The 17,308-nt window shown below is 40.4% G+C and overlaps 3 protein-coding genes across 4 annotated transcripts; all 3 read left to right on the top strand.

Annotated features, from left to right (window-relative positions):
• Positions 1–252: 252 nt before the first annotated feature.
• LOC143425868 (aryl-hydrocarbon-interacting protein-like 1) lies at positions 253–1,895 on the top strand. Of its 2 annotated transcripts, none has more exons than XM_076898919.1 (6): positions 253–391; positions 574–753; positions 923–1,091; positions 1,158–1,344; positions 1,440–1,582; positions 1,669–1,895. In XM_076898919.1, the coding sequence occupies exons 2-6, from the start codon at positions 640–642 to the stop codon at positions 1,869–1,871; spliced, it is 816 nt and encodes a 271-aa protein (XP_076755034.1). In that variant the 5' UTR covers positions 253–391; positions 574–639; the 3' UTR covers positions 1,872–1,895. The 2 variants fall into 2 exon arrangements, with proteins under 2 accessions (XP_076755034.1, XP_076755033.1); XM_076898918.1 differs by lacking the exon at positions 253–391 and adding an exon at positions 418–516.
• A 377-nt stretch (positions 1,896–2,272) lies between these two features.
• Positions 2,273–4,691, top strand: LOC143425811 (protein pelota-like). The gene is made up of 10 exons (XM_076898840.1): positions 2,273–2,522; positions 2,840–2,907; positions 2,988–3,080; positions 3,152–3,302; positions 3,369–3,482; positions 3,544–3,684; positions 3,762–3,984; positions 4,064–4,256; positions 4,373–4,479; positions 4,541–4,691. Exons 2-10 carry the CDS (start codon positions 2,867–2,869, stop codon positions 4,639–4,641), a joined length of 1,164 nt encoding a protein of 387 aa, XP_076754955.1. The 5' UTR covers positions 2,273–2,522; positions 2,840–2,866; the 3' UTR covers positions 4,642–4,691.
• Positions 4,692–4,815: 124 nt separating this feature from the next.
• LOC143425812 (pescadillo homolog) lies at positions 4,816–8,632 on the top strand. Its single transcript, XM_076898841.1, has 8 exons — positions 4,816–4,958; positions 5,107–5,340; positions 5,426–5,933; positions 6,017–6,156; positions 6,227–6,486; positions 6,573–6,760; positions 6,922–7,109; positions 7,183–8,632. The coding sequence occupies exons 1-8, from the start codon at positions 4,935–4,937 to the stop codon at positions 7,438–7,440; spliced, it is 1,800 nt and encodes a 599-aa protein (XP_076754956.1). The 5' UTR covers positions 4,816–4,934; the 3' UTR covers positions 7,441–8,632.
• The last annotated feature ends 8,676 nt before the right edge of the window (positions 8,633–17,308 follow it).

Consider the following 17,308-nt stretch of genomic DNA (forward strand, 5'->3'; position numbering starts at 1 on the left):
TTTTGTAGCACGGTTCAAAGATAAATGATTATTGCACCATCTTTTGCTTACAGTATCGATCTGCGATTCGCGACTATCGATAATTTCTTACTTTTATGTCAATAAATGGATTTCCTGAAAGATTACGAAACGACGGTTTTTCAGTTACAATGATTCGTATATTATACGATGGTTCGACTAAAAATAAATTTTCAGCTGCAACGAGTAACCTTAAATAACACTACATCAAACTAAAGCAAATATATATCACAAACAATATGAAGAAAAATGTTTTGCAACTAATAAAATTTACAGACTGATTCATCTGTAAAATCATACACGTTGTAAGACTTTCATAACCGTAATATAATTCATGATGATAACGAAATTTTAATTGTCGAAATTGTTTTAGGTTGTGGTTTTTTAAATTTTGTATATTACAATATATGTTTAATTAAAATGGAAAATCAAGAATACATAGTAAAAACTATTATTCATGCAGGAACTGAAATAATTAATTTTGTACCTGGAACTAAAGTATGTATGTTTTATTATATCTTTATCAACCACATTAATATCACCTTTAATTTTCAGGTAGTATTTCATTTTAAGACAACAAAATGTGATCCAGAGAAAACATTAATAGATGATAGCAAAGTTATGGGAAATCCAATGGAACTTGTTTTAGGAAAAAAGTTCAAGCTTGAAGTATGGGAAGTTATTATACAAAAAATGGCATTACATGAAGTGGCTCTTTTCAGAGTCGATAAAAGCGTACGTATAATTTACTTAGTAATGTAAAGAGCCCATTTCCATTCTGTTTAAAAAACATAGAATACATTGTTAGTTTTTCATGAAAATCATGTTAATTACTTTTTAGCATTAGCATTTTTATATTTATAATTTAGTAAAATGTATAGTTTAATGGTATTTATTGTTTTAGCTAGTCACAACATATCCTTTTGTATCTAAAACCTTGAGAGAAGTTGGAAAGCCTCAGTCAGAAAAGCGTAGTCATCATTGTTGCGGTGTAACCTTACAAAATGAAGGGATTGGATATGATGATTTAAATGAACTCATCAAATATCCGCAGGATTTAGAATTTACAATTGGTAGTCAATTTGATGTAAAGTAATGGTAATTGCTTTTTCATCTTCTAATCTGTTAATACTTTTTAGAACTTGTTAAAGTCATTTTACCGCATGAATATGAAAAGGAATCATGGCAAATGACAGAAGATGAGAAGTTGAAAAGTATTCCAGATATAAAAGAGAAAGGAAATGCATTGTTTAAGGATAAAAATTATGAAAGTGCATCTAATATGTATGCAAAAGGCATTGGAATATTAGAACAACTTATGCTTGCGTTAGTATATTGTATAATATATTGCATTAGTACACATTGTTATATTTGTTATTTACTATGAACATTTTCCTTTCTGGTACAATTGTTGTCTACAGGGAAAAACCAAACGAAGAAGAATGGCTAGCTTTAAACAGGTTAAAAATACCATTGCTTTTAAATTATGCACAATGCAAATTAATTCAGAAAGAATATTATGCAGTTATAGAACATTGTACAACAGTTCTCAAGCATGATGCAAGTTTGTACATGTTATCTATTTTGCATTACAAAGGGATAAGTGGTATACATATCATTGAATATTACTAATCGACGTGTAATTTTCAGACAATGTAAAGGCATTATATAGAAGAGGTAAAGCATACATGGGTGCTTGGGATGAACAAAGAGCTGTTAAAGATTTAACAAGAGCTGCTGAATTAGATCCTACATTACAAACTATAGTTGAAAAGGAGTTGCAAGTATTTTCTGTATCTATTAAAGAAAAAAATCAAATCGAAAAAAAGAAATTATCAAAGTTATTTCAGTAAGTGCATGTTAAGTTGTATAAAAAATAAAAATTGTTTCTGTTTTACAAGTTATTCAAATACTATTACATGTAGTGTTTAAGAGATGGTTTAATGGTCTGGACACCATTTTTTATTGAGAAAAATTCTTATAATTCTCATTATAACACACAAAGCATTTTCTACAACTGTTGCTACAATAATTAATGTATCGTTTTTAAATATATTATGAGAAATACCAATAATGAGTGTATTATGAAGAAAAACCAATAAATTACAATTAGGAAACATCATTATTAAATCTCAATTGGAATGTAAAATTGTTCTACGCATAGACCTATTTAATGATATGAATCATTTTTTTGATTTTACCGGCGTCTGAATATTTCCATTTTAAATTATAGAGGGCAGAAGGAAAGTTGTGGTTTTTGCGCGTTCGGTATTTCAGAGTTATGAGAGACATCTCGTTAAATTTCATAAGATGAGCAGTCTATCGTGTACCTCGTCGGTGTTGGCATATATTTAGTTAGTGATCGAACCATGAATTTGATTTCCGAGCGAACGAAAAGTATCATGTTTGACATATGGTACAGCTTATCTTACGTCATTCTAATCAAGCATGAAATATGGAATGTATGATTTTCTTAAATACGAATCTGTGTAATTATTCTTAAGGTAATTACATAATAACATAGTTACACGTGAAACCTTTACCTGGGCACGATTCGAACCTAACCTATTTTACTAATTCTAAACTGTAAAAATGTTTTATGGAAATGATTTGTAAATAAATTTTTCTTTCGTTTCGCATTCCTTTTTATTCTCAATTGCATAATAAATTAAAAAGACGTCGAAACACTCCTTACGCGATAAGGTGCAATGATCATATGAGCTGCATCAAATCATTCAAAGTGTATTTTCAAATTTGTCGTAATTAGTTATTTATGACTATTAACAACGATACGATATTGAATAGTATGAACTTTTTATAGGTGTAATTCATAAAAAAATTATATAAGATGAAGCTTGTATCAAAAAATGTTGACAAAGATGGAGAAGGGTGAGGAAAATTTTTTTTTAATAAATTATAATATTAAGGCTCGATAATGGAGAATTAAAAGTAAAAAAAATAATTGGTAGGAGTGTCTCCCTTGTCCCAGAAAATACAGAAGATATGTGGCATGCATATAATCTTATTACCGAAGGAGATTTTGTTAGTTGTTCTACTATTAGGTAAAAATCAACTAGTTATACATCAAGTAGAAACATTATTGTACTAGGTCTTAATATTACTATGCTTGTAGAAAGGTGCAAATGGAATCAGCAACCGGTAGTTCTAACAATTTTCGAGTTAGAACTACCTTAACTATATGCGTAGAGGGTATTGATTTTGATACGCAGGCATGTGTTTTAAGACTGAAAGGTAGAAATGTAGAAGAAAACAAGTATGTTAAGGTAATTCAACTTGGAGTTATTCAAATTTATTTATTGCCAATATATTTAGTGAATAATTATTTGTAGATGGGAGCATATCATACATTGGATGTGGAGCAGAACAGAAAATTTAAAATTACTAAAGCTAAATGGGATTCTATTTGCTTGGAACGAGTTGAAAGTGCATGCGACCCTACGCAGGTACATACTTTATAATAAGAATAATGGTAAAAATAAATAAAATGGGATATTTTTTTTTTAGAATGCAGATGTTGCTGCTGTGGTAATGCAAGAAGGTATAGCACACATTTGTTTAATAACTTCCAATATGACAATAGTTCGTGCAAAAATAGACCAAGTTATACCTAGGAAGAGAAAAGGAAATGTTTCTCAACATGAAAAGGTTCCACTTGAAAATTATTTTTATAGATCATTGCTGTATTTATTAAGTTTTGTACTTATACATGATAAATTTTTTAGGGTTTAACAAGATTTTATGATAATATAATGCAAGGAATTTTGAGACACATCAATTTTGATATTGTAAAGTGCATTATTCTTGCTAGCCCTGGTTTTGTTAAAGATCAATTTATGGATTACATGATACAACAGGCAATTAAATTAGATAACAAGATAATATTAGAGAATAAAAGCAAATTTATACTTGTGCATTCTAGTTCTGGCTTCAAACATTCATTGAAAGGTTTATTAAATTTTTTAAACAACTAAAGAGAGAAAGTAAATGCATATGCATATATAATATTTCTTTCTTTTTATTATAGAGGTATTAACTGAGGCTGCAGTCATCTCAAGAATTTCAGAAACAAAAGCAGCAGGTGAAGTGAAAATTTTGGAGACATTTTATACGATATTACAGACTGATCCTTCTAGAGCTTTTTACGGGAAAAAACACATTAAGAAAGCCAATGAATCTCAAGCTGTTGAAACATTACTCATTTCGGATAAGTTATTTAGGTAAATAATTGCAAGTGTCGTGGCCAGATTCTTCTTGGTAGAATTAGTGTTAGCGATAACTGTATTAGGAATTCAACTTTTCCGTACAATTTGACTACTGTAATAATTGTATACAGATGTCAAGATATTAACGAGAGGAAAGAATACGTCGAATTAGTGGAAAACGTGAGAGATTCTGGCGGAGACGTAAAGATATTTTCTAGCCTGCACGTATCGGGTGAACGTAAGTTGCTGTATCGATATTAACGTCATTAGAATGTGATTGATTTTTATATTCCATGCAGAATTGGAACAACTTACTGGGATAGCGGCTATACTACGTTTTCCTATGCCAGAATTAGAGGACGAAAGTGACGGTGAAAGCGATTCAGACGAAGACGAATAATTAAAAACGCTAGGTTAATGTACTAACATACAGTTTGTATATATTTGTGCTGTGCGCAATGAAAAATACCGTATAATAAAATTTATTAATAACAAAGATCGTTAAAATTAGTTTCTTATTTTCATTCTTTAATAATGACGATTTAAGAACAATTTATTAAACTACTCACATGGTGGCGCTGTTATACATTTCTCTCATAACTTTTGCTTCTTCTATCGAGGAACACGTGAATTTATTTTCAAATTCATTTTTTATACATTCATGTACTTTAAAACGTATTTAATTGCATAAAAATGGTGGTAATAGGAAAGAAGAAGGTATTTATATTAAGATTGTACATAATTTCTTGAGAATTATTTTTAAATGTAATATATAGGTTATATTATAGTAAAGGTATCACTTAAACAAAGTTTTATATCCTTTAAACATTGTTGTCATTGTCTAATTTTACTTTTAACCTTATAGTACAAGTCCGGTGAGGGAGCTCAGTTTATGTCTAGGAAAGCTGCTTTGAAGAAATTGCAGCTTTCCTTGAATGACTTCCGTAGACTATGTATATTAAAAGGGATATATCCAAGAGAGCCACGTAATCGTAAAAGGGCGCAACAAGGACAAACTGATATTAAAACATTATATCACAAGAAGGACATTCAATTTTTGATGCATGAACCAATAATATGGAAACTAAGAGAGTTCAAAGCAAGTCAATGGATCTGCGACTATAGTTTTTAAACAATGCACGATATTAAAATACATTTAAGCATTAAATAAAATATTTTTTTAGGTATTTAACAGGAAAGTAGGGAGAGCTAGAGCTATGAGAGAATTTTCGGATATGAAAAGATATTTGAGAAATCATCCTACTTTGAAATTGGATCACATTGTCAAAGAACGTTATCCTACCTTTATAGATGCACTCAGAGATCTGGACGATTGTTTAACCTTGTGCTTCTTGTTCAGCACATTTCCATCCCTTCATCACATACCAAGAGACCAGTCTTTGTTATGTAGAAGATTGACAGTTGAATTTTTACATGCTGTAATCGCTGCTAAAGCTTTGCGCAAAGTATTTGTGTCTATTAAAGGATATTACTATCAAGCTGAAATTAAAGGACAAACGATAACTTGGATTGTACCTCATCATTTCAGTTTTGAGCCTCAAACAAAGAATGATGTGGACTTCAAAATTATGTCTATCTTCGTCGAATTTTATATTATAATGTTGGGCTTTGTTAATTACAGGCTTTATAACACTCTTAATTTATATTATCCTCCAAAACTGACTACTAGTGGTAAGATCATTCTTTTACGTACATTTCTATTGAGCGTGGATGACATATTTTACTTTGATATAAACTAAATATTTGATTTACAGATAATAGTGAAAAGGTACTTGTGGACGAAGAATCATATGTATCAGAGAGGATAGCTGCATTAAATGTACCATTAGTAAATCTGGACTTCTCTGTGCAAAATGTAGAGGATGAAGAATTGGAGATGGACCAATTTGCAAGTGTATGTAAGAATTAAATTAACATTTTATGTTTTTTCGTATAGACACCAAATATTTAATTTATTGCCTTAGGATGGTGATGCGATAAAATTGGAAGAACTTAGGATGGAAGCAGAAAAAGTTAAGAAATTGAAAACTCTTTTTAAAGGATTAAAAGTCTTTTTAAACAGAGAGGTGCCAAGGGAGCCGTTAGTTTTTATTTTACGTTGCTTCGGGGCTGAAGTATCATGGGACAAATTGCTCTTTGTTGGAGCAACATTTGACGAAAATGACGAAACGATAACGCATCATATAGTGGATAGACCTAGTATGTCCAAACAATATATTTCTAGGTAATAGTTATGAATATTTCTTATTCTTAACTAATAGAAAAAGCGATTTCAGAAGAGTTAGAATCAGCTCGTTTGGATTTTTATAGGTATTACGTACAACCGCAATGGGTTTTTGATTCAGTGAACGCCAGGGAATTATTACCCGTGGAAAAATATCTAATGGGTTGTATACTTCCGCCGCATCTTTCGCCATTCACGGAGAATCAGCACGATCAGATATACATACCACCAGAAGAACGTGCTCGAACAGACCCTGAATTTAAACTCAATGACGGTACGTATTCATGTTTTATCGTTTGGAGCACACTGTTTTTGTTACAAGATCATTTGATAGAATCATAAAATCTTGTAACGAAAATATTGTATTTCAATAAGATGGCTGAATAATGAATAATGGGTAATAAGTTATAAAAATCACTTTCCTTTATTTATTAGAAGAAGAAGAGTCTGAAGAAGAGTCGGAAAATGAGGACGAAGTGGAAGCAAATGAAGATGAGAAAGCGGAGGAAGGTGCAGAGAAAGAGTCAGATAACGAAGTTGAGGTGAAAAAAGAAGAGGAGGAGGAAAGCGATGCAGAAATGACAACGGTGGACAAAGACAAAAAACGAGATCGATTGAAAAAGGTAGACTATTTTCAAAACATTCACGCATTGTTAGATCTTTTTTTTTTTACTTTCTGTACATTCATAATTACAGAAAATGAAAGTAAAAACTGGGGAAGTTACGAGGGAAGATCCACAGGAGAAAAGACGACAGGAAAGACAAGAGTATCGGCTACGCGAACGAATGATCAAGAAGAAACACCGCAACTTGTATAAGAGTATGATGGAAGGTCGTAAGGAAAGAGCCAAGGAAATATGGCTCCTTCGTAAGAAGAGGCGACTGCATGACGCCGCTACGAAACAAAAACGCAAGGAAGAACGTAAACAGAGTAAATCTAAAATTGCCGCGTAAAAGTGAACGAGAGACAACAATTGTTACGAAGCAAATAGGCGGAGGAGTAAAAAAAAGGAAGACCATCTCATACCACGCAAACGCAAAATAAAGTTATCGAATTAATAAAGTTAATAAAACGAAAATCAACAGTTAATATCAGTATATGATGGGATCCATTCTTGTACATAAACCACGACTGTAACTCAATCGTATTAGAGATAAAACTTCATCATATTTTTAATACTATCTCGGTATAACGTTTGTACATTCTTTTCTTGTGCATTCGAATGACTTCGATCATAAATCAGCGAAGATTTGACAGCGAAGCACGATGACTTTCTCGCTAATCGTAGGTACAGTTACGCGTAATGGAGAGATGCCTTTAATCCAGTCCTCCCACCTACCGGAAACCCACGCATGCGACGATCCTGGTCCCTACTTTTCCACCGAAGGACTTTGAAGGCCAGGCTACCCACACACACGCTAGCCTACGCAAGCGTCGTGAGCGTCGTACACGCGTCTACGTGTGTACGTGTTTGCATGCCTTCACGAAAGTTATTCATCCCGATGGTCCTTTCGACTGGACATCGAAGCGTAAAAAAATTCTGCACGTTCAATACCGCTACGCTAATAATAAGTCCGCAAGGGAAGGTCGTGCGTTGATCTCGAACAGGTCGATCGTAGAGCGGGCTTACGTTTGGGGCTTGCCTCCGCCGTCCGATCGCTAATGCGTCTTTGATCACTCCTGTGACTTTCGCTAGACGAATTAGCATCGAAGGACGAATCCATTTTGCAGAGGATAAATTACCGTCGATGCATCCGGTCGCTCTGCGTACCGTATGTTCGTGTGTCACCTTGAATCGGACATCGGAATCGGACGCGAGAGCAGGATACTCGTGTGCGGGCTTTATTCCGTTCCGTATTCGCCGTCATACTGGTTACTTCTGCAATTTTTACGGCTTCGTGATTTTTCCTTTTTATCCTGGATACCATAGCGCGGAAGAAACTCGGGGAATCCGTGGGCGATATAATAGGAACTCGACCTGAAGATTTTTGTTTAACGATTGCACGAGCGCAGTCGTAAAAGTAAATTTATTCGGTTGGTAAGAGTCTTTCCGGTTTACTTTTTTTGCAACATCGAGTTTACGTAACAATATATAAGTAAATATACAAATAAATTTGCGAATGTACGTACAATTTGAAGGTAGACGTTTTAATGAACCATTGGATAGTAAAAATGCGAAGATTGAAGCGCAAGGAAGATTGCAAGGAAGTACTGCAAATGAAGAGACATGCATATATTACATCGTAATATAACCGATAGAATGTGCTAAGTTTAATTCGTAAAAGTTTCTGCTGGAAACTATGCTGAAGGAACCTCGATGAGCCGCAGGCTTGTAGGATTCATCTGAACGAGTTTTTTGCTCGTAAAAATGAGAAGCTCTTCGAGAACGAAACAATGGAGATGTCTGACCGATGCAAGAAATTTATCGACTAAAAGATGTGAAATTCGTCTTGAAATTTCCCTGAGGAACACGAACAAACTTTTTGGCCACGTAATACATAACGGATTTATTGTACAGAGAGAAAGAGAGAGTAAGCGCCCGTAATGTTACTCGTTGGATTTCTACTGCGGTCATTGTCGCGATTTTCACCATGTAACCATTGGGACGATTTTAATTCCTATTCGAGGCACGAAATCTCCGTTTGCAATACCATACTATCGACGCTCGGATCCCAACATATTAAGTCATACGTAGAGCCATACGTAACGCAATATTTCGTTCAGTAAGAATGAAACGAAAGTAATTTATTTCGTAACCAGGAACGATAAAAATACTTGCCTTTTTCCCGTTTAACAATTTTTTATTCTAAAGAAAAATTGTTTACTGCGCACATAAATAAGACGTAAACGAAGAACAACTCGGGCTCTAATAGTAGTGGTGCTGAATCGGCCGCAGAGAACGAAACAGTGTTAAAGCCGATTGCTTTCAAAGGCTCTAGAAAATGATCGAAAAATTAAGTAATGGGGAATAAACGAAGGTAACTGTTTCCGTGTAACCCAGCATGATCTTGAGCAACCTGTTTCCTTTCGGCAAATCATTTCCCGTTTAAACGATCGACAAATCGCCACGTCTTACGTAAAAAAAAACCACTTTGGTTTCCTCGCAAGGTCGACGATTGACTAACGTTTATTTCTGAAAATCGACTTCCAGCATTTCTCTATCCTCCGCATTTACATGAACGAACGAACGTTTCCTTTTCTTTTTTCGCGGTATATCCTCCGGTTCTGGAACAGCTCCGCCATCGATTTCTTCGGCTATTTGCAGTGGTGACTGAACGAATGTGTCGCGACACCGGCGATGTCGATGTGGCCGCCAACACGGAGCTTCATCGAGGTGTGCGGCGCCGCGTGCGGATTGGGTGCTTACGTCACCCTTGCTATTCCTGTTCCAGCCCATCTCCGTCCTGGGTATCCTTTAATACGGGCGCCCCTAGAACCTGCACAGCGATCTAACAACATCCTAATCTCGTCGGTCTCGACTACCTGCGATCGTAAAGATCCCGCTCTGGTTCGTTAGACCAGCGGGTTCCGCGCCGTTCCTCAAATTGACGACGGTCGTTTGCGCTCGTTCGATCCGCGGAAACTCGTGGAGATTTAATTAGCTAGAATCGGCGAACGCGATTCCATCGCCAGCCGTATCTCTGTGAATATTTCCGTTAACGAAGACGCTCCTCGTCGGCGGGATTTTCGATCGGGCGTAGACATTCCTCGACCGCGTCCGTTCGACCGCGATCGAGCGTTCCGTTTGCACGATGCGTTAACGGCGTCTGTTCAATTTATTATCGCTCCTCCCAGCTTTCGGGATATATAAAATAACGTTAGATGATCATGATTATTGTTACGACATGTTCATAAACGTCGCGAATATTCATGAATGTTCGCTTCCAGTCTCTCTGGCAGAAATTACAGGTTTAACGACTCGATTAGATGGACTTGGATAATGAATTCGAGAAGACGTAGAATTATTGGTTATAGGTAATATAATACATTGTATAACGAACGTAAGTACTCAAAAGGCGGTAGGAAAGAAATAAGTGGTTAAATAAATTTGTCTAAATGTTCTTGATAATTTCGGACACATCTAACATAGTTTTCTTTTTTCAGGACGGAAGAGTGTACAACGAAAAAATACGAGACAGGACCGAAGGTGATCCTCGCGGACGGAATTTTACGCTGGTTCCTGTTCCTCTCTTCTTTTTTCCCCGGAGACATCGATGCTGAATTTGGTGCGAAGCGCGGCGCTGAGCGCGTAGGCCGTTCACGCGAGAACATTGGGACTACCCACATGGCGAGTGGTAATGCATCCGACTGTGAGACATCAAGGCTTTCGAAAACTCTTTCGAATACCTTCGATTTCGTCGTTCTTACGTTCTTAACAACGTTCATCTGTAAATCAACGATAATTAACGACGGAGTAGTTTAATTGCCAGGATGGTTCGCCGCATCGCCGTAAATCGAAGAACCGAACGAACCATTAAAACCGATAAAGACGTGTTACCTTGCTCGAAACCTTCCGAGGCAGACGCATAGACCGAGCAATTAATCGCGGCGGCTAAGTGAATAACAGTTGCAAAACGATCTGGCTGCATTGACACGTGGGCTCGATTCAGGAAGAGCGGCCTTGAATTTCATCGGCGCCCCGCGTAATTGCGGTGTATCGTTTCTCTCAGAAGGGATCATCAGCGGCGAAGAAGAGGCGGGTTTCGTTTTCGCGGGGCGAACAGAGTGGATCGTTACGGGACGGGGAGAAAAGAAGTGTAATAAACGACGTAGGATACCTCTCTCGTACCAGCGAGCGAATAATTATATAATCAAGGTTATTACGGTATTAGATAATCGAGGCATCGCAGCGATAAGAACGCCGTTACGTTCGGCTGAAATATTAAAGAATGACCTTCGAGGGTTCCTCGAACGTCTTATTTAACCCTTCCAAGCACGATACTTAATTAAACCTCGCCGCGAAATCGCCGCTTAATACGCGCAGAGCGAGGCGCGTATTAATTTCGAACGGTCGAAACGATCGGTTACGTTGTCATTCTGAACACGTCGTCGGGACGTTCGATTAGAATACCACGGTGGAATCATTGCACGGCGAAGGGTTCAGAGTTCGTCGTGCGTACACGGACGAAAGCTATGCAAAGCATGTTCCGGCTGAACGCATTTTTATCCGTTTAATTGCTCCACGGCCGGTCGTTCGCCTCCAGCGAATGATTAACTCCGGCGACTTCAATGCCGGCAAGGGCGATGCGTTTGCTCTCGGCGGTCGAGCGCGCGCACCCGCTTCTCATCACAGCGATGTTGGCGAGAAGAAAACTTCGATCACGTTTATTAAGCTCGGAAACGGATGAAAAAGTCTCCTTAATAATGTTTAAGATCGCGTGACGCCGCGTTCTGGCGAGACGTTCGGTCGTGCTCCTCACCTGACAGCGTCGTTGAAAGGACGCCGGGTAACGAGAAGATTGTTCGCAGAAACAATAATTTTGTATAAACGGACGTTGTCAGTGGAAATCCAAGTGGGTATTATATATTGACAAAGTAATTGAAACAGACCTGGAAGGGATCTTGTTCCGGGAAAAACCAGCGTCGAACAAGGACGTTTAACCAAAAGTCAATATCGGATAATAATCTTAAGGTAGCTACGTGGCGTTTAAAATAAAAATTTCCTAAGAAACCGCCAGGCATTGCTAATCGTAACCACATAAGTCGCGCGATCGGACGTTGTCTCGCGAGCGCTTATGCAAATTTGAGATTTTTCGAGACATCAAGTACAGATTCGTTCCACTCCGTACGCGAATGTAACGCGTGTACTAATTTAGACGTTTTGTTCGTTTTTCCGCGTCACGCGCGTTCCATGCTCCTTACCGCATTCAAATTACCCACGGGCGCGCGCGAACCACCGCGGTCCGTTCATCCCTTTCAATGAAATCGACGTGGAAAAGAGAATTTACCCGCGTGGCTACCGGTGATTACGCTTTTCATTAAGAAATGAATCAGCCGTGCCGTTTTAATTCGTCGCGGCGCGTACAGCCGCGTCGTAAATCAGCTGGGACGGTTTTACGCGACGCTCGTACCCGCGGGAGCGGGAAACGCGTCGATAATCGCGTCCGCTCGTGACCTTCGGCCAATCTAGGAATTCCTGTTGCGCGACGGAAAAGCGTGCGTTATCCGAGCGTCGCCGGCGAACCGTGAGGCGGTTGTTGCATTGTGACGTAATGCACTCACGATGAATCAACGGAACGGCGATCATTCACGTCGCCAAGCGACACGTGCCTGGCGCGTTTGCAAATTGGTCAATTACCCGCGGCCAGCGACGATATTCGCCGGTATTTTAATCGAGCGCCGTTCTCCGGCTTGCTCCACCACGGGTTCGATCGACCCACCGTGCTTAGGCTACGCGGAAGGATGGACGCGGGACCAGTTGGTAGGCGTATTCCTTCTTTTCCCGTGAAATCGAGATATGTACTTTGGTTCAGATCGATTTTTGCGTGCACGATCATTGCTGTACATTAAATGCTCGTTTCGCTGGGGGCAATCGATAATCGTGCGTTAAATCGAGGAAATGCACGGCGGATGAAAATGTTACTTAGTACAAGCTCCGATCTGACACGGTTGAAGAGCGATTTCACTGAACGGGAAGGTGCTATCTCGTGGAATAAAAAAGGGAAAAAGAACGTTCGATCGCTACCGTCAGCAGTCTCGGTTGGGGTAGTTCTGCTGTTTAAACCGGAGCGAGTAGAGGAAGATCTTAAAGGGACAGGTATTTATTACGGAAGGGTCCTGGGTCTCGGGAGGGTGTCAGCGTTCGTTCTCGTCAACGTGGGGTGCCGTGAGCGTGACCGAAAAAGTGTACAAGATGTCCAACCTGGGGACTAATTACAAGGTGGTTTGCGTGGCCGACGGCAGAGCTTTTGAAACTTGATCGAGCAACCGATCAGCTCTCCTGGGTCTGGCGTTCGGAGTTGTCCGCAGTTGGCCAGGCGGATGACGCATCGTCGAAAAGAATACGAAATGAACGCGTGCCCTCACGAACCCGTTACCTACACTACGCCCCGAAGAACCTGAGCTGTCCGAGGTACAAGGTGTGCTCTCAAGGTATACCAGAGATATCGAGGCATACATACAGAGACGATCGTGTTCACCTTCGTGTGTTACGGCTTTGAAGTTTTTTCATTTTCTTAACTCGCAAGGCGTGTGCTAAAAATCGCGCGACCTTTATCGAATGCTGAATGCGCTGGCGAGTTTACGCCTTTGTATCGCCATTTCGATTCGTAGAATTTTCTCGTTTCTATGGCTGGAACTTTTCGAAATCGTTGGAGTACGATAGTCGCGTCGTACGTGCCTGGAACACCGCAACGGACAGCCAGTTTCAGTGGCCTGCAGAGGGAAGGGAGCGACAAACCGTCACTCTAACAGTCCAAGAGGAACACGATAACAGAGCGCATCACGCGCGTAAAGTTTTTTACTTTCTATTTCTTGAATGAACTTACTAGTGATGTTCGATGCTACAGGAATTCGAACGGGAATAATGTTGGAGCGCGCAGCAATCGATGATCACTGGCATCGAGGATGCTAGTGGCAATGGCGAACGCGAAGTAGATTCAGACACGCTAGTCCACATTGGATCACGACATCGCCAGACGACAGGTTATTGAGCAAAGAATGAAAAAAATACGTGGACACCTTCTCTCTTTCGACAGAATTCGCATCGATTATTGTAAATGCTATATCATTTGCCTTAATCCTTAACATCGAGGGGTAAACTCGAGCGGTTACACTCGTTGAATGTTACTGCATCGTTATTGAGTTACTTGACGCTTCGATTCAAGTGCATTAGAGGTACTTCAATTCGAATAGATTACGGGCTATAAAATACTTGAAAGTAAGAGAGCTGTTGCGAGCAACAAACAACTCGTTCCAGTTACATTATTCACCCGATGGACCAAACGCAGCCTTCGTTAAAACGAGAGCAAACGGTCCACTTTCTCGGAGGTCCGCGGCCAGTTAACGCAATCGTTCTCGTTACGTAATACCGTTTCTTCGAGCAAGGCGACCATAAACAATGCGATCTCCCGCGAAAGCGAAGCCTTACCCTTTTTAATCAGGCAACGATCGTTCCGTATCGCGGGGAGGATCGTTGACTGGAGTCACGGAAGCCGCAGAGATCTCCCCCGAGCAGGTCTCATGGATCGTTGCCCGATGCTTTAAAAGATTGCATCGTGCCTCACGGATCGTTGCTCCGATCCGCGGAAGGAAAAATTCATGGGATCCGGGGATCTCGCCGGGAATCGTTGTGCGTCCGCCAGCTCGCGGGGCAACTGTTAATACAGCCTCTATTTTATACAGACACTTCGTACGTGCATATGTATATACTTATATAGGCAGGTAGAGCCGGACGCGGCAGGAAGGGATGAAAAAACTGGCCGCTGAATCGTTCCAAGGATATCGATAAAAAAAAGATCATCTGGTATCTCTCGTCGGTGAAACGTGTGCAAATATTTGCGGTGTAATTATTCGACGGATAGATCCGTCCGTGTGAAGCTGTGCCTTTACACTTTCGTTCTTCTCCGTGGACGTCTCGTATGATCGCTAAATGCCAGGTGTGAAAAATTTGTGGTTAGAAACGAGGACGCGAACCTTGATACGCGTTACGTACATAGAAGCCTGGAACGATTTCGTTCCGCTGTGAAATCGATTCGTCATTACGCGTTTGTATCGATCTTCGAATATTCCCTCTGAGAACGTCTGAGAGATTCATTTTTTCAAATCATTTTAATTAGAATAGTCGACGGTAACTTTTGCCTCAATTATAGCACTTTCCTTGTACATGTAGCCAAAACATAATTAATTATGGATCGTATGTATCCAGCGGACTAATCTCGCTCTCACGGGTAGGTGTTACCCGCAACATCCTCGTAAGAATGTTACTAGTTGAAGGTTGAAATTCATACTAAACGTCTTACGCGGATATCAATTAATTCTGACTCATCCTACGTAGACGTTAGATTCCAAAGATTCTATACATAGATACTATTCATCCTTTTTCACTCTGAAGGAAAAGAGCGAATTAAAGTTCGCGACTACCTCATAAGTTATTTTGATCGTTGTCTTAAAAAAAAGGGTAGAGGACAGGAAAGGATTTTTCCCGCATAATTTCCGTGCAGGCGACAGCGCGGAATCACGCGCAGTGTCGTTGAACGAGGCGACGAAGCTGGGTTACACGCGTTTCGCGCGGCTCTAATGACACCGTGTAGCCCGGCTTAGAGCACATCGGTGTCGCTGAACCCCGGCGCCTCGAGGCACTTTACAGGCGGAGGCCACGGAGAAGAATCCACGGACGATGGTGGTGCAGGCCTCTATATTTTGCGCCATTACGCTTTAATCTACGGCCTGTCGCGGCCGCGTGTCGATTCATAGAGGCACGTCGCCGTAGGGACCAGGCCTCGTGTCGGCTGGACCGCGATTCATTCGCGTTCTCGCGACCGGAAGAAAAACCTGCGAGCGCTAGAGCGCGCGTGTCGTCGCGTTGTTGAGGAATATTTCAGCGCTGGCGAACCCCCAGATCTTATGTAAATCCGGAAAATCGCGCGCTCGTCACATCGCTTTCACGCCTTTCCTCGTGAATTATGCATTCGGTGGGCGGCTCCATTCACGCACTCACAATGGCAGCCATCGAGAACCGACGAAAGTCCTCGCGCATTGTCTGACCACGAACGTTTTTCGGTTATAACAGATAGAATCGAAGGAGGCTTTTTTTTTTGTTTTGGAGATATGTATTTTGTACGCGGCATGCATACTGATTCTTCCGTATCTCGTGGTCGTTAAACACGGCCGCTGAGTTATGTAGAGAGGCTCCATCCATCGTGGATACCACTCGAGGAGATATTATTGACCATTAAATGGTAAGGTTTCACGAGTTCATTCGACTGACCTTTTGGAGTGAAAAATATATTGACACGTAATCATGTTCTCCAACGAGGCGGTTTTTAATCAGCTACATTTCTCACAGTTATACGTATGAAGATATTATTAAACGGTGAGAAAATTAACCTTTAGGAAACTCAAAGAGCAATACGAAAGCTTCGATTAGAAAGTCGATGTTCCAGATAATTTTCCAACGTTCAATCAAAATATACTTGCACACGGAAAGGTGTACCGATACTGTTCGTAGCGTACAGTGTATTAGTACGAGCGAAACTCGATCAACCTTGAGGAGCTGAACCAAAACCTCCTCCCAGAGTCACCGTGAAATTCCTAGGGGCTCTGGCAGCACGGCTAGTCCCGATTGACCTCTGGCAACAGGATCATCTGTCCTCCGAGATGCTTAACCCAGAGCCTAGCTCTCGCCAGGGCTCCGGTGTATACACATATACGTGCCTTACGGAGACTTTCGCGCACGGTGAGTCGAGCGCGAGGGAGATTGGTTCCAGGCGTTGAGCTCTCTTAGAGTTCGCGCGTCGACCGACTCTACGTGGAGCGTCTACGTAGCTCTGGAGCCGCGGTGGGAGTGCGGAGCCGGAGCAGGTAAGAGCGATCGGTGGTACCCAGGTGAAAGACGGAAAGGAACGGAATAACGTGGAGGTGAGGACAGGGGGAGGGGCGAGGGAAAGGGTAAAAGAAGGAGGATGAAGGAGGTGCGAGAGAGGCGCGAGACGTGTTCGTAGAAGGAAAAGGAGAGTAGGGAGGCTCGTGAAAAGAGAGAGGCCAGCCGAGCAAAGAGAAGGACCGTCGGCCAATGAGACACCAGGCCGGCGATGACGTCGTCGTTGTCTCACGTCGAAGGCTCACCAAAAGTCTTCACCAGCCACCAGTTCGTCCGCGGTC

The sequence above is a fragment of the Xylocopa sonorina genome, chromosome 8 (genome assembly GCF_050948175.1).
Source record: "Xylocopa sonorina isolate GNS202 chromosome 8, iyXylSono1_principal, whole genome shotgun sequence".
Taxonomy (NCBI): Eukaryota; Metazoa; Arthropoda; class Insecta; order Hymenoptera; family Apidae; genus Xylocopa; species Xylocopa sonorina.